Consider the following 20,801-nt stretch of genomic DNA (forward strand, 5'->3'; position numbering starts at 1 on the left):
ATTCCAGGAGGCTCTTGGTTGCTCCTTCTGCGCATGCCCAAAAATCTCAGACATGCGCAGAAGGAGCCCTTTCATCAATAGGGAAACAAATTGCTGATCTCACGCATGCGCAGTGAGATTGGCAAGTTTTTTTCCCAATCTACGTCACGCGATCTCGCGCCTGCATAGTACGACATCGGGTGATGTAGGAAGAAAAACGCAAAAGAAGACAGGAGAAGATGCCGGCGATACCAGGATGACGCGGGACAAAACTCCCGACGGATAAACTGATCTGCGGGATTGAAAGTAAGTGTGATTTTATTGTTTTGAGTTTACTTCCGCTTTAAATGGAACTAGACATAAAAATGAAAATTAAAAAAAAAATGTGAGCAGGAATTTAATTTTTTGCTGCAGGATCAGGATATGTCTCTTTTGCTATAAATTATTCCTGATCCTCCTTCACATTTAATAATTTTGCCCATCTTGATTGGCCAGGCCGGAATGACATAACTCCAAAATGAGAGTAGATTCCTTCCTGGCAGCCAATTATATTATAGAGAAGATTGTACACAGGCTGGCTGCTACCAGGAGGAGGCTGAGTGGGAGGGGTGTCTGGGGCAGGGCAGCCCTGTGATTGGATGATGACCATATATTGGCAGTTGCTTGCACTCAGTCTGCATTCTCACATTGTTCAGTTTGAGTTCCTATCAGATCAGATGGAAGAATCTTATTTCTCTGCAATGATGGACAGCATGATGACCGATGCTGATGGCGAGGTATTATTGTTATTATTTAGTATGTAATGAGAGGGTGTCAGCTGTCTGATCTCAGAATTATGAGTGCAGGACATGTACCTTCTAAAAGAACAATAATTTCCCACTAATTAGATCAGCTCACATGTAGATCCTTTATTACTTCTGATCTGAGCAGCTCATAGCAACTCCCAGCCATTGTATGTCTTGCTTTAGTTTTCTTTCCCAAATCAAAAGCTTTATAGAAGTTGCAGCAAGCCTTGTCAGGATTCTAGGCTTATATTTGTTGCAGTAAGTGGAGCATACAAGTTATAAATTATATACAAAAAAAAAAGTTTGCAGCTTGCTATCCATTGTAGCACTTATATAAGTTTGGCGTATTTTCTGCATGAGATCTTCAAGCCCCAGCATTTTCCACAGCATGGGGGTGATTTATCTGCAATCTGATTGCAGAAAAACAAGGAGCTTGAGGTCTTCCATTTAATCTGCAATGTTCTTCAGGTGTGATTGTTAACCCTTACTGGTAAATGATTAACCTTGGTGAATCCCTGCACAACAAAATGTATATGTGGTTTTCAAACTTTAGTATTTAGTCTTTACAGCTCATCCCTGAAAGTATTATTTCTTCTTTTTAAATTCCAAAGCTGATATTTGTTCATGTGGTTCCTGCAATTTACAATTTTACTGAAGGAAATGCAGAATAATAACTTTAAATTTTGAGAACTATTGCTGTATAATGAGCGCACTTTTCAATTGGAACACATTTCTGCAAAGTTCCATGAACATTGTTGCTGAACAATTACTCCCATTAAAATTTCAGATCTCATGTCCCTTTCTGACAATGTTTTTGCTATACAAACACATTACACCCTTTTCAAATATAAAAATGGAAGTCTAAGTCTATTGGGACTGATTTAATAATGAATGGAGAAGACCACTATCATGATGGTGATCCAGCAAACCTGGGATAGATCAAGTCCAGGATTGAAAACACTTGTCAAATGGCAAATGATTTTAAGAAACCCGAAAAACTGAAATACATGATAGTCCAAATATCTCTGGTAATTGTGAGCTTTAATAAATCATACTCTTGTGTCAAAAGGAGGGGTGGGAGTTGGCTTTTTATCTTTTGTGGTATAAAAAAAATCTTTACCTTGTCTGTTTTCTCCTTTTAAATGAAACAAATAGAATTATTTATTTATTTTTTGTATTTTTGTAACAGACTTTGGTGGATTCTCAGAATAATGAAAATAACGCTTCCCTTCTGGAGTGGATGAAAAGGTGTAATATTAATCTTGTGCAAGTCAATGGCCAGAGGAAATACGGTGGCCCCCCTGCAGGTATGGAAAAGGGCAGAATGAATATATGTTACGTACCTAAAACCTTTTACCTGGGCGCCATGCAAACAGTCTCAGACAAACTAACATGGGCAGCATGCATGTCAGAACAGACTTCCTTTAAGAGGTTACCAGTTTCTAGATCTTTCTAGTTCCTAATTGCTGCTTTGAGATCTCTACATGTTTGTCACTGTATTTCATTTTACCGTAGTACCTTTTAACTTGTTGGTGCACTGGTTCCATCCACCAGTTCATTAAAGTGTACCGTAAAGCGTAAACTTTTTTAGAGTTTTTTTTTTTTGTGCTGCACCCTATAATTCTTGTTTGCACAGGTGATTGAGAATGATTGGGAGCGCAAAGCCTCCCGGGATGCCTACATCACACATCCCAGGAGGCTCTTGGCTGCTCCTTGTGCGCACAGAAGGAGCCCTTTCACTAAAAGGGGGAAAAAAAATTGCCGATCTCACGCATGCGCAGTGAGATCGGTGGTAAAGTGTTTTTTTTTTTTTTTTTTTTTTTTTTTTCCTCTATCCACGTCACTTGATCTCTTGCCTGCGTTAGGTGATGAAGGAAGAACAAAGAAAAGATGGTGGCGCCTAGCGCGTTGGCCTTAAGATGGGTGTACCAGGACGACGTGGGACCCGATTGGAAAAACCTCCTAATGAATCGACTTCTCTGCAGGATTGAAGGTAAGTGTATTGTGGGGATGCTAAAAAATGAAAACAAAAAAACTTAGGTTCCTTTGTTATCCTCTAAATTCTCAATTCACATACAAAAATTGTGTTGAGTTTAGTCATATATTATAACTTTTATATATTTTTTGTTTTTTTAAAATTGCATCTTTAAATTTATAGGTTGGGTTGGGGAGGTTCCTCCACCTGGAACAGAAATTTTTATCAACAATCTTCCACGAGAAATCTTTGAAGATAAACTAATTCCACTCTTTCAGTGTGCTGGCAAATTGTATGAGTTTCGTCTCATGATGGCTTTTAGTGGCCATAATCGGGGATTTGGTTTTGCCCGATATACTACAGTGCACAATGCAGAGCTGGCCATCTCAATGTTTCATGGATATGAGATTCAACCTGGCTACAGGATTGGAGTCAGCAAAAGCATTGAAAAATGTCACCTGGAGCTGGATGGCCTGCCAAATGCCATAGACAAAGACGTCCTTTCCAGTGTCTTGGGGAAAATGACTGCCGGCCTGGAGAAAGTCTTGCTTTTTGCTAGTCCTAACATTGAAATGAAAAATCTTGCAATTCTGAAATACAGTTCTCATCGAGCTGCAACCATGGCAAAAAGAACCCTATGTGAAGGTTTGTTCCTTTTTTTATTCTTTCAAACACTTTGTTTTTCTGTGAAGTTTTGCTTGAAATAGACAAAAAATAAATTTAAGCATTTTTCTTTAATTTTTATTATTCTCTATGTAGTGATTGGGGGAAAATTTCTTAAGTCTAAACTCTTTACACATGATGTCACCTGAAATATTTTCATGATGGGTCTCAGGCAGTGCTAGCCATAACATGTTTCTGCAGACATATGAGTGAAGGCTTGCTGGACTATCCTACAAGTATTGTGTGTCTGTCCCGCAATATACCTCGATGGTACAAAAATTTATATATATATATATATATATATTCCTTCTATTACAGTGATAATATATATGGTTTAATTGGTCTTTAATGTTTTCTCTGTCTAATCTTTTACAGCCAGAATGTTGAAGACACATTTTTATTCTTTTTTTGCTTTAGGAGTTAAAGTGTGGGCTGTAAACTATTTTAGCTATATAGGTTGAAGGCCCTTTCCTATATTGGGGGGGGGGGGGGGGACGAGTGGCACCCCAAGGTCCTTTCCTCCATTCAAACACCCAGCAGTCATTCCCAATTAGCTGAAAATTGGTCTTGTGTGATTATCTGATGTGTGTTTTTCTGCTTTAACTCAGTTTCAAATATATTACAGTAAACAAAACGTGCATGTTTGTGGAAAGATCAGCCATTCATGCATGGTCTATTGGCTATTAAATCTGCTACACTAAGTGTTACACTTGCTTCTTTAAATAAATTAAATAAAAATTTGACCAATTTCACTAGCTTTCTTTGCAAGCTTCATCAAAGTGAAACAAATTACCACAACAAGGGTTTTTTTTTTTTTTTTTTTTCCCCCCCCCCCCCCCTATAAAAGATTTCTATAGCCAGAATAAAATCTGTTGCCTTCTGTGCACACTGCAATGTATATTATCATTACTTGTGGGTTTAATGGCTTATTACTAGTGCTGTCGGTGGCACAGGATCCTGAACCCATAAACAACATGCCACCGTAGGAAGTAATTATGCCTTAATGTGCAATGCTTTTCAAAGTTGCACATTTTTCATGAGCTTCCCACCTGTAACATTACAATAGGTTTAGTTTCCACAACAGAGAACTATACTGTCCCTTTTTTTTTTTTGGGGGGGGGGGGGGGGAGATATCTAAAGGGACAGCATTGTAACCGTTTACTCTGGGGTAGCACTCTTGCCTTTGCAGCGCTAGGTCCCAGGTTGAAATCCCGGCCAGGACACTATCTACATGGAGTTTGCAAGGTTCTCCCCGTGTCTGCGTGGGTTTCCTCTGGGTACTCTGGCTTCCTTCCACATCCCAAAAAAACATGCAGTGAGGTTAATTGGCTTTCCTCTAAAATTGACTGTATAAATGACATATCCCCCCTCTAGGGATGTTAGATTGTGAGCCCCTTTGAGGGACTGTTAGTGACACAACTATGGACTTTGTACAGCACTGTGTAATATGATGGTGCTATATATATACTGAATAATAATTTGCAGCTTTGTGTAATAAATCTACTCCGTATCTTCAGCCTGATGGGAACATAAATAGAGTTGTGGTGGTCTGTTTAGCTCTATATTAATCTTACTTCTTCCAGCACTACATAAAGATAAAAACATCCCAGAGATCCACCTGCAGACTAGTTTGACGATTACCTGAGATTTTAGTCAGTTAACAAAGAATACATGATAAAACTGTGTACATTCTCTTGGCCTTATTGTACTATATGTTGGCAGTAGATGGCTGTAGCCTTTTAAATTGGTCAGTTCAGTCTGGCTTCATTTCTTCACAGGTTCCTATTTACTTTTTGGTTGCCGTATCCAGGTGAACTGGATGAAGAACACAATAAAGAAAAAAATGTATTTCAAGGCGCTTTTAAAGCCTCATACCAGTGTTTCTCAATTAAACCCAAATGAGCCACCTTCACCCAGTGGTGTGGAGTGCCTTCGCTTAATCTGTGACCAACTTGGCCTGGGTCAGCCAACTTACCAAATCAAGTTTCTCAGTCTTGGCTCATGTGGATGGTTGCGGTTTTGGTATTGCGTAGTCTTGCCAAACAATTGTGATCCGTTTACTGGATATGCCTGGCTGATTGGCGACAAACTCATTCCCACTGACAAGTATGAGCAAGCAAAAGAAATTGTGGCGTTGAGGATACTGGCAAAACTAGGTAAGGGTGTCATGTTACAATTCTCACTGATATAAATGAAGACAAGGCTTTGATTTAGAGGTAAAACCACTATACAATCTACACTTGCTGCAGTGGCAGCTAAGTCTTGAGCTACGTACACACGGCAGATTTTTATCGCCCGATAATTGGCATCGGCCAATTATCGGGCGAAAATCTTCCGTGTGTACAGTCGGTGTCGTCCATCGTCCGCCTCGCGCTAGAAGTCTATATAGAGTCTTCTAACCGTTGCATTTTTACCAGTTACATAGTAATAACATATGACTAAAAAAAAAAAAAAAAAAAAAGGCCTCTCATGAAAATAATATACATATATAGTTTCCTTAATATTTCTATTTTTATTTCAGGGTACGTCTGTGACTAGTGGCTGTCGCCTTTTCAGGATCTGGATAATGGTTTTTAAACGTTTTTAGTGTTGCGTAAAATTCACAGAATCACAGTGGATGTATTTGCATCTAAATAGGTCCTGTAGCACTTGCAGCACAAATGGCACGTTACTACTAAAGTTCCTTCATAATTACTGTTGTTCGAGTAGAATTGGTGACTTTTTTTGTGGGGAATCTGTTATTGCACTTTGAAAAAAGTTTGTTAAATGTTTTTATACTATTGTTTTGCACCTAGCACTTGTTTTGTATTTTAAGCTCAAAGTTTTATCAGTTTGTGTATTTATGAACACTTAAGGCTTTGCGTTTGTAACTTGTTTGTTTTTTTTGCATCTTGTTTGTTTTAAAAGGTTTGACATATAGGTTTTAGTAAATCTGTAATAACAAGCTAATGTGTTTTTTGTCTTTACTGTTGTGTATTAAATTTGGGAAACGTAATCCAGCATACACTATAACAGAAGAACCAACAAGTGTTCTGGTTAAATTAAATGTACAGCAAAAAAGGGGGCAAAAGATTTTTAGTTCCTGCAGCTGTTCCATTTACCTGTGGAAGTGCAACATGATGTGACATGACATATGATCGCATTGTTGCTTGCAGGCTGCTGCTCAAATCCCGGGTACAGGTGAAATGTACAGATCCCAATGTTGTGCTTTGGAGTGTACCTAGATTTGCTTATTTGCTGGAGAAAAGCAAAAGGGAATATATGGACCTAGGTGCTCTGGCATTAAGACTGACCTAAAGGTGAGGTGAGAATTCCTCAAAACATGCCTCTCTAAATCTACTTAGAACAAAATTGGAACTTTTAAAATTACCTGTAGCATACAATGGGTTAATGATCTTCCCCTTAATCAATAGAATAAGTTATCTGTAAATTCTGACTACATGCAACTAGTATTCATTCTAGTAGCAATCACTGAGGCATGACCCGGTTGGGATCTGTATACCACAAAGATGTACCTAGAAAGTAAAGGGATGGATAAGTAAGGACAGCATACAGTGGCATCCAACAATCGCATAACGAAGGGTAATACTGCAAAAATGAGTTCAACATTAGCTAAGGAAAAAGGTAATATTGCTTTGGTCAAAACAAAGTGTTGGAGAGACTTGTTGCACTAGGTTGTGGAATTGAGACCTTATAAGTGTGCAGCCTTTGAATTTTGCACTGCTCTCCCCTCTTGCTGAACTGGAAAGTCTTTTGTCACTCAATTTGAATTGAGGAACCTCAGTGCAGCCGCATGCACAAACTAGTTCCCAACTGTCTCTATTCAGTTAAATAGGAGCATGTTTAGTAGCCCCTGTGGTCAACTGCAAGTATTAAATGGCTTGAAGTGTAATTTCTGTATCAAAGGCAAAGCTTAGATGTTTAGGGTGCCTGGAGATGACTGTAATTATATTATGAAATGCAGTAATGGGTTAGTGCAGGGGTCTGCAACCTGCGGCTCCGGAGCCACATGCGGCTCTTCAGCCTCCTTGTTGTGGCTCCCTTCAGCTGCCGTGGGGAGATCTCGGATGGGGGATCCCCTTCCTCCCAAGACACTGCGGAGGAGGGGGATTCCCTATCCGGTGTTCTAATGAAAAAAATCTACCAGTGAAATAAATCTACCACGGGGCGTGTACAAATGGGTGTGTACAATGACATCCCCCTCCTTTGAACCCCAATTCCTCTGGAATGGGGAGATGTACAAAACCAAAAATGGAGGTGCAAGTGGGGGACACCTGTGACTAACACCCCCTAAAATTTAATTGTTAGGCTATCATCAGAACATAAAGAACTCTGCCCATCAAAAAAATCTACCGTTACACATTGCTGGAGGCACCTGAACCCCAATTTCTCTGAAACAGGAAGGGGGTACAGGTGAACAAAATTAGAGGTGCAAGTGGGGGACACCTGTGGCTAACACCTCCTAAAAACTCCACCCATCAAAAAAAACCCTACCCTGTTACACATTGTTGGAGGCTTCTAGCACCTAAACCCCAATTTATCTGGAAACGGGGGTACAGGTGAAAAAAATTTGAGGTGCAAGTACGGGACACCTGTGGCTAACACCTCCTAAAAATTCATAAAAACTCTGCCTATCAAAATCTACCCTGTTACACATTGCTGGTAGCATCTGAACCCCAATTTCTCTGGAACGGGGGGGAGGCGGTACAGGTGACCAAAATAGATGTGCAAGTGGGGGACACTTATGGCTAACACCACCTACAATTGAATCGCTAAGGCATCGTCAGAAAATAAAGAACTCTGCCCATCAAAATAATCTACCCTGTTACACATTGCTGGAGGCTTCTAGCACCTGAACCCCAATTACCCAAGATTGGGGGGTACAGGTGAACAAAATTAAAGCTGCAAATGAGGGACACCTGTGGCTAACACCCCTTAAAATTTCATTGCTAAGGCATCGTCAGAACATAAAGAACTCTGCCCATCCAAAAATTCTACCCTGTTACGTTAGGAGCCTCCAGCTTCTAATGTAACAGGATGATACGTTAGAAGCTGGAGGCTTCTAGGGGCATAGTTCAGTGTTTAATTTATTTCAAAGTAGGCCTACACATGCACACTTGTTGTAACAGGTAAAATTAAAAAAATATTAAAACTTTTAAAAGTTTATAAACTGTGTTATGTTTTGCGGCTCCAGACTATTTTTCTTTAGTGGAAGAGGAGGCAAAATGGCTCTTTTGATAGTAAAGGTTGCTGACCCCTGGGTTAGTGGATGGGGGAGTTCATGGATTGTTACAAAGAAGATTGAGGATTGCTGCATGTGAACTATAGAAAGGGAATTGGGTTTATTGTGTTACTTCTCCATCAACTTTGCACATCTTAGACTTCTGCAATATTTGCCCACTTCTCTTTACATAAATGTTCAAGCTCAAATGCTATTAAATATGTGTGCAATCCACTAGTTTAAGCCTTGGCACTGTCACACAATGACACCTTTGGCTGCTACAGCCACTGTGTGGTCAAATTTGCTATGTGATTGTCAAGTTGGAATGTAAACCTGATAACTTTCTGGAAGGGGGCAGCAGGTTTTTCTCAAGAATTTGACAGTATTTTGTTACATCCACTTTTCTATCTATTCTGACATGTGTTGTGTTCCCTGCAGAAAAAACACCACTATAGGTTTTCTTGTTCTGAGCTGTATTAGCTTTCCACTAAAGTCTAATTTTGTTCTCATCTAACCAACACATTTTACCTTGGTTACAAAATCTCCAAGGTGCATAAGTTTCTTGGTAGCCTTTCTGACCAGTTCTCCTGTTGTGATTTCATCCAGTTTGGAGGAATGGCTTGAATAGTACCAACACTTTCCACTTCTTAATTATAAGCCTTTACTATGCTCCAGTGCATTAAACAATCCTATTTGGTGATTTATTTATATTTTTAGTGTGTGTGTGTGTTTTTTTTTTTTTTTTTTTTTTTTTTTTAACATTTTTGTTACGTCGCTGACAAGTGGTTGTATTTCTTTAGACCAATCTCAAAACTGAACAGCTGTCACAATAAGAAATGCTATCTGTGCAAGTGAAAATTATGACTGAATCTAAAATAAACTGACAGAGGAATAATTTCTAACTTGAGCCCTATGTTGTGAGATTGGTAAATCCGCTGCTGTCTCCTAGCCAGCAAACAAGGCAGGTTCTAGGTTATGTACCTGGGAGCTTTTGATTCACATTGTGTGCCACAGACTGCATTAAACTTTGTATTAACCTTTTTTTATTTGTCAGAGGAGTAAGAAAAAACAGTTTTTAGAGATGAAATAAACTATAAAATGTTATTTGAAAAAGGTCACTTGTCTTATTACAATTTAAATGATGTGGTTTCTCTGCCAATTGGGAGCTGCGTTTACTCATAGACAGCCATGGCTGCCCTGAGAGCTGGGTGCTAATCACAAGTCTTTATATTGACATTGGTACGTTAATTACTTTACGATCTGTAGCAGGGATTGCCAGTGGCTGGCTGTCTCCTCCTCTGGTGGTCCCTGCATAGTTCAGGGTTTAAAGCCACAAGTATGACCCCAATGCTCTTTTACCTGTCCACAACTAGAGCGACATTGTTCACACTGACTATCAATACATGGATTCCAAAGAATATATTTTGGCAGAGGTTCCTTAAAACTTCAGGGTTAAAAGGTTGGGAAAGACTGATAGATTGCAAAAGGCTCTATGGTAAGTGATTTGATATTCAGCAATCTTTAAGTAAAACACACAAATCTATTATTACAAGGGATAGAAGGGCTGGTGTTTGAGCCTTGTGCTGCTAAACCATTGAGATACAAATGAAATGGCAGGTCAACAGTGCAAGGTGTGGAATTCACCCCAAAGTCATCTCCTCAACAGAGCAGCTCTGTCATTTCTAAAATTTATAAGGTGACACATATTCCATATTTCTCTGTTGGAACTAATATACAATAAAAACCATTCCAGCCTTTCCTGCATTGATCAGAAGAGTAACAGACTGGTTGTCAGATATTTTCATTTATACCCCAGCTGGTCTGTAAAAGTCCCACTGTGTGAAATAAAAAACATTAAAGATCCAGTAAAGGTCCATATAATTATCTTAATATAAATGATTTTAGTCACTGTCTGAGTCATCACTGTCGTCATCATCATCATCATCATCATCTTCCTCCTCCTCTTCCTTTTCTTTACTTTCTGATGTCTCTTCCTTCAAGTCTGCAAAAAAGTCATCTGCTCCACCAAATGCCTTCTTGCTTAGGGCTTGAAGTTGCTTGTTCTTTTTCCGCTTCCTGTAAACATCCACTTCAATGGAACCAATCGATGAAATGTCCCAGAACTTCACTTTCTGGTCATGGCCACAACTGCCCAGGTACTTGCCATCGTGGGACTTTGCCAGCTGCTCTATTGGTTCACCTGGATGCTGGCCCACAGTGCCAATGACTCGGTTAGGTAAAATGTTGATTGCCCTGTAAAAAAACAAAAAATTCAATTCAGTGGTGTGTATTATTGTTTACAATCTAAAGATAAGTCATGATATAACTGCACAGTGCTTTAAACTTTTGAAAGTACTATGAAGAATCAGTCTATCTAGTAAAATAAATTCCTTTAGTGTTCTTTGTGCCAAGATCACTTGCAGTAACCAAGCAGCACTGCTTTGTGTCCAATAGCCAAGTAGAGTAGCCAAAATAAATTGGTGTATCTAAAGGGAATGCACTGAACACTTTGCAGTAACTAAACCAGCTGTTATTACTGACCTGATGACACCATCCATGGATCCTGTACATACAATATTATCATTGATTGGAATCATGCAGTCAATAGACTCTGCTTTCACTGCAAAACGATCACTTGTCGCTCCAAAGCCATTCCAGTTGAACAGGTAGATTGTCCCCTCACTTGATCCACAAGCCACCTTTTTGCCCCTCTAAAGCAAAGCAAAAAAAATTTTTAAAATGCTTAATAACTTTTGTGTCTTATCAAAGAGAAGAGTTAAAAAAAAGTTTAGGGTATTTACATACATTACTTTTAATAAAATACATTTTATTTTAATTCAAATATAAAAGGACATCTGCCCCTACAAATCTATGGGAACATATATTGTAATTCTGATTCTTTGATTTAAATGCTTAACCGTCCTGTAACAAGCCTTTGTATTACATGACATTTATACTTTAAATATTGCATTTAAATAAATCACAGTCACCATCTGCAAACAGCAGGTGGTAAGCACAAGCTTGCTACTCTATGCACTTTTGAGTCTGGTTTACTGATAAATTGTGACCAGCTTATGTCATAATAAATCTAAAATAAATGGGAGTGAAATATTTATGCAGCAAAATAAACAAGAGGGACACCTCCAATTTCCTTTAGTGTAAATATGGGATCAGCAACATTTTTAGTTTAACTGGGGAGGACAAATATTAAAAATTGGGTTTAAAAAAAAAAACTGTTACAACACAAATTAATTAATAATGAGAATTTTAAAATTATTTTTCAAAGAATTTGCTAAATGGGGAATTTCAAACAGAGGAAGGCAGGCTAATCGGGGGTAACAATGGGTTACAATGATAGTTATGCCTATCAGCAGGAAATATTAGGGGTGGAATGAAAGTCTTATAAGCCACTGTGCAAGTCCTATTAAGTGTAGCAGATTGGCAATCCAATTGCCACTGAAGAAGTGTGCAGCACAGACTGACAAACCTGCTGCTAACTGCTAGGGAGTGGCATAGAGTTGTTAGCTTATTGTTATGACTTGTTATGAAGTACTAACATTAAGAGTTAAGTCAAGAATCTTTCCAACAGATTCATGAAAACATGGTTCACTATATCGGATCATTATGCCAAACACACTAAAAAGATTTTGAATTTACCTTTTGGAAACCTTTTCTACATTTCTACAGACTACTGCACCCTACTACCTGTCAGTAATAAGTCCAACAACTTTTTAGGTTTCGTTGTCTTATATGTATATCTCATCACTGCACCAACCTTCATTATAGAAATAGATGTCAGGTCTCCATTCTGGTATTCAGACAATAGGTCAAACCTTCGTCGCTTTATGTTGAACACTCCCATCGTTCCATCTCCACTACAAAGAAAAAAATGTTAACATTATGATTTAATCTAAAAGAAAACCATATGTTATATTTGTAACATCATTGAGTTTTATGTTGTGCTTTACTTCAGCATGACAGATATACAAACAGGCACAGCAATCCCCTAAAGAAAGTTTCCAGAGGGCCAACTAACAAAACTAGTGGTCACCATAAAGTGTTTGCATGTTTCTTTTACACACTTACCCCTACTGACTTGGAAACTGTTTTGGATAAGTAGCCGCTTTAATTCCAGGTATGCGGCACATCCAATTCTCCATTATTATCCAAGTCGTAACTTACACAAGACACAACAGTTTTTATTAAAATGGCCACTTTACCCTGCTGCATATACTTCCGATTTGCTATACCCCAATTTTACGAAATAAAATGAAATACCTGATGCTACTGGTTAAGTAGAGTATCTCCTGCCTCCTACATTATTGCAGTAGTTCATGGCTATAGGTCATTCAAACACTCAGCAATGTTCCATGAGAGTAGAATAAAACCTGTAGCTCTAAGCGAGGGCCAGGGCCAGGATTTTACCGTACCTTACCCCATCTTCAGCATTGGCACTCTAATCCATTAAAATGTGTCTTCTTGTGAGATTTTGCATGCTACTCATTTCACAGGAATCTACCATGAAGGGTGATAACAGCATCCACTCTTAGGTTGGATTCAGGGATAAGTTTAATTCTAACTTCACGTTTTACAGGTATGTTTTTAGGAAGAGGGAGGAGCACAGTCAGTGTGTGCAAACTTTCTATTTAGTGGAAGGTCTTCTCTTGTATATGCATCTGGGGAGGGTGATAGCTGAGTGAACCTAGTGCACCATTGTAATATATACCCATTGTATTGGTTGTAGGAACAACTATTTTTAACTATGACAGGAGAGTTTGTTCCCATTTTTACCAGAAAAACTATCAAATATGAAAAATAATGTTATACCAATTGCCTTTCTTTATTGAAACTATATATATATATATATATATTATGTATGTACTATTATTATTATTATATATTTTTATGTATTACAGAAGATGATGTGGTTGAAGTACCTTGCAGTAAGTAACAGCTTTTTGTTTTGATCAATGACCATATCACTGATGTATTCTTCATGATTTTTCATCTCCATAAAAGCTGTACCTCTCCGGAGGTCCCACACTTTCAGCATACCGCTCTCATCACCAGTGGCAAAAAGGTTTTCATCAATCACAAGAAGGCTGTTCAGGGCAGAGCTGTACCCATGAAAAAAACAGGAAATGTAGATTACACAGTTTTTAGCTTCATACATTTACTTTATAAAAACTGTAGGACAGGGTTAAGAAAACTGCAAACCAGCATCTGACTTGCTAATAGTCACATTTCACTACACTCATTCTATAATGAAGAAGACCTTCTGCCACTCATTCAATTAGCTTCCCTAGTTCACCTACACAGGCATCCGCACAGGTAATCCAGATAGTAGGGGATCTTTAATGGTATAGAATACCTCCAGCAGAATTTGGTAAACTATTACTACCCATACCATGACCTGGATAAATAAGAAGCTTCATAGACACAAAGCATCGATCTGGTTGCTGTTTTCAAAGGATTCCTTTTTTTTCTAGCTGTGTTTTTCCAAAATCAGGCTCAAAACAAAATAGTGATAAACAGAAGGAATAAAGCAAAAAGTGAAACACAAAAAGTAAACCTAAATAATTTAAAAAACCTCAATAATGTTTATCTAAGAGAATTGCTAAAAAAGGAACAGAATGGACCTGCAGCCCATAGTAACCTTTTAGTCTATAACAAGGCAATTAGCCAAATACACAGATAAAAATATATATGACAGTTTATTTCTGCTGAATATTTGTACTTGTGTCAATCAAATCCTAAATTCTGCCACACAACTAAACCCGTCTGACAAGGCAGGAACTCTGAATTTTTGATTTTATTGTAAGACACTCATACAGGTTCTACAAAAATAGCTGGCTGCTGCAGATTCTTCTTTAAGCCAGACTTAAATTTCAGCATTTACACTGCTTGCATTTAAAATACATAAAACGATTTTAGAAGAAATAGTAATTTGCAATATTTTGTAACTTTGATATCTGACTGGAGCTTAACTTTTACAAGTTTCTTTTGGTTTCCATTTTTGCTCACATGTTTTGGATGCAACTTTTAGACCCAATAATTTTTTTTTTAAAGTAGTAGCCAGGAAATGTAGAAATAAATGGTTGGATGACACAGAAAACAGCTCTATGTTTGCTTTAGGTTTATTATTTATCCTTTGTTGGTCAATAAATAAAATCTAAGGACTAAATATAAGATGTTTACAAAAGTCTACCCTACAACGACTAAAAATGTGCAGTCTGTACGATTCAGAGGAAAATTCTTACTCGTGAGCATTAGTAATGCGCTTGACCAGTTTTCCTTCTTCCACATTTAGAATGTGAATAGACTTGTCTTTAGAAACAGTGAAAAGCTCTAAAACAGAAGAAAAATTAACTCAGATTAGTTCAGAAACAGTAATTAAATGATCTAAGGCCACACGTACACAGGGGTTAAAATTGTGTGTTCTGATACAAGAACTACTTAAATCTGTGCATGGTGCTGTGCTTAATATTTGTGCTTTTATCTGCAATAAAATACACTAACCTGTCTGATTGAAGTATTTCATTTGCATTCACTCACTTAAGAATGGAATTTTCAGCCATCCTGTGCATGCCCATGGAAGTTCATTCATTCCCAGGATGCAGGGGATGCTCAGATACCTGGCATTGTACGCTGTTTGCTTTGCATGCACCGCTCAGTGTACACAGAGATAAGATTGCAAACAGCCAGATGAGTTTATTGTACTACAGAAGGCACAGGCTCTGTCTGCAATAATGAACCTGTCTGTTCATTTTTTTCTTGGTTTAATTTAGTTCCACTTTAATATTTATGAGTGTTGTCTGAGTTGTTTATCTAAACTTGATAAATCCGGATTTCGAGGTCAAATGTAAATGCTCTTCTGTTACATAAAGCGAGATCTCTCTTTCCTGTGCATTCTACCAGGATTAGAAGATATTATAAATTTCTTCTGTGGTATCACATGCTTGTTACTGCACTACATCAAGCACTTTAAACAAAAGCACAATCTCTGGCCCAGTTGTATCTTCCAAGAGGTTATAATATATTGCAATGTTGCTTTATATCACAGTAAAGCCCTCTGGAACAGAAGGTAGAATGTTTTTCCCATCCTAATTCCCAAAATAAAAAGACACATCATCATTTTTGCTAAGTGGGTTTAGCCATGCAAATCACAACTTTTTGCAATGACAGCCAAATGCACAGCCTAGGCTGCTTATTATAGTATATAATATAATAATAATATAATACTTGTATTAATATATTAATCGTATTATTTTGTAGATATATTTACTCTAGACCAGTGGTTCCGTGTCACGCGAAGGGGAAGAAACTTCACCCACAGTGACGTCGTGATGCCAGAACCCGCCCACTCTCCCATCGTAGGTCTGAGATAGGAAAGTGGACAGGTTGTGTCCAGAGACAACCCGCCCACCGCCCTGAGTCTGCGATCCGTACAAGAGACATGGTCTGCGGCTCTGGCTAGTACGCCTCCATGCAGGGTCCTTCTCCTGACCACGCTGGGGGGTGCACCGGCCAGAGCTGCGGACCACCGCTGGTCTCCGTGCTCTCGCAGCCCACCTGTCAGTGGGACCGGGGGTAAGGGAACCCTGCTCTAGACTGCACACACCTGTTTGAGACTTTTTGACCATTATCAGTACAGTGTATGGTAACCATAGCTCTTATGGATCAAATCAGATAACTATACAGGTTTTGGTAGGAAAGGAATATTGGGATCAGGAAAAGCCCTGTAACCAAACCAAACTAAAACCCACTAAACAGAAACAAGCAATAACCAATTCCAAAAAAAATGGCCTGACATCAAAGAAGATTTAAATTATGATGTGTACTATGCTTATAAAATTAAATCTGTTGGGGAAACTTTCATATTATAATATCGGTAATAAAGCATTGTCAGGTTTACTTTTTGGTAGAGACAGCTGTCTTTTTCATTATTTCACAAATTCATGTGTGTAAGTTTAAGACTTGAAAAGAGAACTGCTTACGTTGGCCATCGGTGGAAAATCCTGAATCTCGACATGATTTGAGGTGATGTCCAGATGACCAAAGTTCTTTATTTTCATCTTCTACACAAGAATATGAATAACTGAAACAAACAAGAAAAAATGGAATGCTGTGATTCAGTGATAATGCCATGTATATGCCACCAAAAGTGAGTGTCCAATTGGAATATGAATATTTTTACACCTACAAAATGTTAAGGTTAATATGTGTGGTATTATGGCTTGTTACACTAAAAGTCTAATAATGACATTCATTGAAACACTATGCCAATAAAGGTATTTAAACAAAATTCTTAGAATACTCTATCGTGTAAGAAAACAGTTAATTGTACTCTTTTTTTTTTTTTACAAAGTCGCTTTTGTAACATGAACCAAAGCTTTTTTTAAAAGTGCACAAGTTTCACTATGGTTTTGATTCACGGGTCAAATATTAGTTATATACTTATACGTAACAATATTTTTGGGTAATTCTAGTTTCTATGTGAAGCTGTTGCTGTCTCAACACACCCTTTTTGAAGAAGGAACTCATATATCCTGCAAGCCTGCAAAGACAGCTGAAAATGTCATCTAAATTTCTGCAGCTAGCCCAGACTGTGTAATGTGTTCTGCTGAAACCGGCTGACTTTTCAGGTTTGATGGTGAACTGATGACAAGTAATGAAGTACAATTTCAGCCTTTTATCAAAGTTTATCAAATGAAGAGGTGTTTATGGACACAGTGTGAGGACTTTCAGGAGGCTTTTACACTTAAAGCAGAACTAAAAATAAACAACTCACTGCACACAATGAAAGGCCTCCTGGGATGCATGACAAGAGTATACCAGGAGGCTCTGTACTCCCATTCGGTAATAAAGACTTTTTTTATTTTTTAAAGTTTTAACCCCCCCCCCGTAAAAAAATAATTTAGGTAACGTGAAAAAATACGTTTAAGTTCGCATAAATCTATTTTTCAGTTGTCACTTCTTTGCTTAGCACATAACCTATACATTCTCCTTCAAGTAAAAACAACTGAAAAGAATAAAAATAAAATTAAGCAAACAATAGTCCATTTCAATATTGATTAAAATCAAACTCACATGAAAACATCACCGTCTACATCTCCTGCGGCAATTATATCCCGGGTAGGGTGAAAGGAAATTGTGTTCACAGCAGCCTCAAATGTTATGTCTCCTGGTGTGTCTCTCACCCTCGGTTCTGCAGGGCCAGGGGTATCATCCAACTGCTCAGTCTCATTCTGTAGAAGTTGATATTGTATTTAGGTAAGCTGTCTAAAGTACTTCCTAAACCTGCACTGAGGTGTTTAAATACTAATCAAATATTAAAAGTAAACAAGTAAAGGCATTTATTAAACTTCTGTGTAATCAACTGCAGAATAAACAAATATAACTCTAGATAGGGTCAGTATTATTATTATTATTATTATTATTATTAATAAACAGGATTCATATAGCGCCAACATATTATGCAGTACTGTACATACTGCAGGTGTGTTCCAACATCACAAATGGATTTGTTCCAGGATTACAGTGATTTTGAACACCTTTGGTTTCGATGCACCAGAATTATACTTAGATGTTTTAAAATGATAAAGTTGAAAACAGGGATTTACTTTAGAGCAGGGTTATGTAAACAAGAAATCCTGGGATGCACGATGGCTCAGAGATAGCACTCTTGCCTTTTCAGTGCTAGGTCCCAGGTTTGAATCTCAGCCAGGACTCTATCCACATGGAGTTTGCAGTTTCTCCCCGTGTCTGCATAAGTTTCCTCCCACAACCCAAAACATGCAGTTCAGTTAATTGGCTTCCCCTCAAAAAAAATTGACAGACTGTATAAATGACATATGACTATAGTAGGGACATTAGATTGTGAGCTCCTTTGAGGGACAGTGACATGACTATGGACTTTGTACATCGCTGCGTAATATGATGGTGCCATATAAATACGGTGTAATAATAATAATAATAAAATCCTCTTTCTGCAGAAAAACATTACTTGTCTATTAACTGAGAACCAAAATGTATTATAACCTGTTGGCTCTGCTCTTCATTTTCCTCTTCTTTGCTTAGTGGCACAGCCTACAATAAAAGAATAATAATGACATGAAGGTTGTTACTAACAGCTAAACCAATATCATGTAAGGAATAAAACAAAACAATAAACACAATTGGTTACTTTTTCATAAATGTATGTAACAGAATAGTAGAACCAAATAATACCTAACAGTATTTTTTTTACTAGCATATCTGACACTTTGTACACACAGGACACCTTTCAGCATTATTAAACCACAAGTGAGTGACACACAGCTCTCCGGATTCCAAGGATTTAGTGGTCTGAAAGGTTGACAACCACTGGTTAATAGGTATATTAAATGTGAATGTGGCCATTTTCTGCCAAAAAAAAAAATGATGCTTTGAATGCCATCATGCCACTTCCAAGCATGGTAATGTGACAAATACCCCGGCCACCAGGCACACTCTGGGTATTTAATATTATTAGTGACCACAGGAAGTCTTTTGCTTTTGTTTACCCAAACCCAGTTACCCATGTACAAAGCTTTACATATGCACACATTGTAAAAACATTATTTGGTAAAAGTATTTACATTCTGATTTTTTCGTACAATAAAAAGGTTATTTATATTTAAACATTTATTTTCTGTTATGTTAATGTTTCTGGTTCATGTACTCCCTAACCCTGTTATTTTAGTGAATGACAGGCCTATAGATTGGATATTGCAGTAACTAATTCCATTTAATAAAAATCTAGGACCTCATAGTCTATCTATTTATTGATATTTACTCGAACTCCCCTTTAGAGGTGCAGAAACCCCTGTACATCATATAAATGGCTATTACCATGTATACAGCAGCATTTCTGTTCATCCAATGAGGGGGGGTTTCTTTTAAATTATACATAGTTACATAGTAGGTTAGGTTGAAAAATGACATACGTCTATCAAGTTCAACCCCTAGGGAAATAAACATACCCCAGATATAAAACCCTATAAGACACAGTTGGTCCAGTGGAAGGCTGAAAAAGAGAAAACCCCTGGTACAATTTGCTCCAAGGGGAAAAAATTCCTTCCTGATTCCATGAGGCAATCGGATGATCAGCAGTCACTGGTATTTTTACTTTAATGCCTTAATACCCAGTTATATTCTCTGCTTCTGGAATAGCATCCAGCTTTTTCTAAATCTATAGTAGTTGCTGAAACTACTTTCGGGGGGAGCCGATTCCACATTTTCACAGACCTTACAGTGAAGAATGCCTTTGTACAGCTCTGCGTAATATGTTGGTGCTATATAAATACTGTGTGTAATAATGGTGCGCATGGACACATATTTCCGTGCAATCAGGCAGACTAGACGGTGTACAGGACGCCCCTTCTATGGAGATGAGCACAGCGGGTTGACGTGATCCTCCCCTCCATAGAACAGAGCTGTATGCAAAGGAGGACTGGATGTCTGGTCTCAGTTATAAGGATCACAAGGATTATACATTACAGTTATACGCATACACCAAAACATTAGTTACATGTGAAATAGTTTTCTGTTTGCGTTAATAACCAATAAAAGTTCAGGCAAAAACACTTGTGCATAACAAAAACCTTCCTGTACTTCCATAAAACATAAAAACTTTATTTAGTATTGTACTGAGGAGCAGAACATTGTACATGTAGACCAAGGCTTGTGTCTGCACTGATCTATGGAAGTATGGGAAAGCTCTGTGTGTACCCGGATAATATACCGTGTATATAACATTCGGGTGACGGAGGAGTGATAGGAAACAAGAAAACTCTGGTCCTATGAAAACACACCGATCACACGCAGCACTCACGCTTACCTCCACCGGGGTCGCCATCTTTATCGGGAACCGGAAAGGTCCTGGCAGCTCTGTAGAACACAAACAAAACGTGTGCCCAGGCCTCAATTTTGTATAAGATTATTAGGTCCCCCCCAAAATATTCTTCTGTTCAGAATATGTGCAAAAATAATATTGAGTCATGTAGTAGCTTATGGTTTTTAGTTCTAACGTTGCTTCGAAAATACTGCAAAGACCTTGCGGTAAGCAACAATGGCCAATATTGTTTAATTAGCGTTTGTGAAGGACTCCGAATAGAATATTTTATGAAGTGCCCGGGGTTGTTGTTTTTTATTTCTA

The 20,801-nt window shown here is 38.0% G+C and overlaps 2 protein-coding genes across 2 annotated transcripts; one reads left to right on the forward strand and one right to left on the reverse strand.

Annotated features, from left to right (window-relative positions):
* The first annotated feature begins 605 nt into the window (after window positions 1-605).
* DND1 (DND microRNA-mediated repression inhibitor 1) lies at window positions 606-6,351 on the forward strand. Its single transcript, XM_072403129.1, has 5 exons — window positions 606-755; window positions 1,954-2,071; window positions 2,923-3,384; window positions 5,181-5,558; window positions 5,924-6,351. The coding sequence occupies exons 1-5, from the start codon at window positions 618-620 to the stop codon at window positions 5,938-5,940; spliced, it is 1,113 nt and encodes a 370-aa protein (XP_072259230.1). The 5' UTR covers window positions 606-617; the 3' UTR covers window positions 5,941-6,351.
* Window positions 6,352-9,649: 3,298 nt separating this feature from the next.
* Window positions 9,650-20,529, reverse strand: WDR55 (WD repeat domain 55). The gene is made up of 9 exons (XM_072400685.1): window positions 20,484-20,529; window positions 18,665-18,712; window positions 17,714-17,871; window positions 16,621-16,721; window positions 14,884-14,971; window positions 13,561-13,740; window positions 12,399-12,498; window positions 11,165-11,334; window positions 9,650-10,876 (listed from the first exon to the last, which is right to left on the reverse strand). Exons 1-9 carry the CDS (start codon window positions 20,499-20,501, stop codon window positions 10,525-10,527), a joined length of 1,215 nt encoding a protein of 404 aa, XP_072256786.1. The 5' UTR covers window positions 20,502-20,529; the 3' UTR covers window positions 9,650-10,524.
* Between the last annotated feature and the right edge of the window lie 272 nt (window positions 20,530-20,801).

This window comes from Pyxicephalus adspersus, chromosome 2 (assembly GCF_032062135.1).
Source record: "Pyxicephalus adspersus chromosome 2, UCB_Pads_2.0, whole genome shotgun sequence".
Taxonomy (NCBI): Eukaryota; Metazoa; Chordata; class Amphibia; order Anura; family Pyxicephalidae; genus Pyxicephalus; species Pyxicephalus adspersus.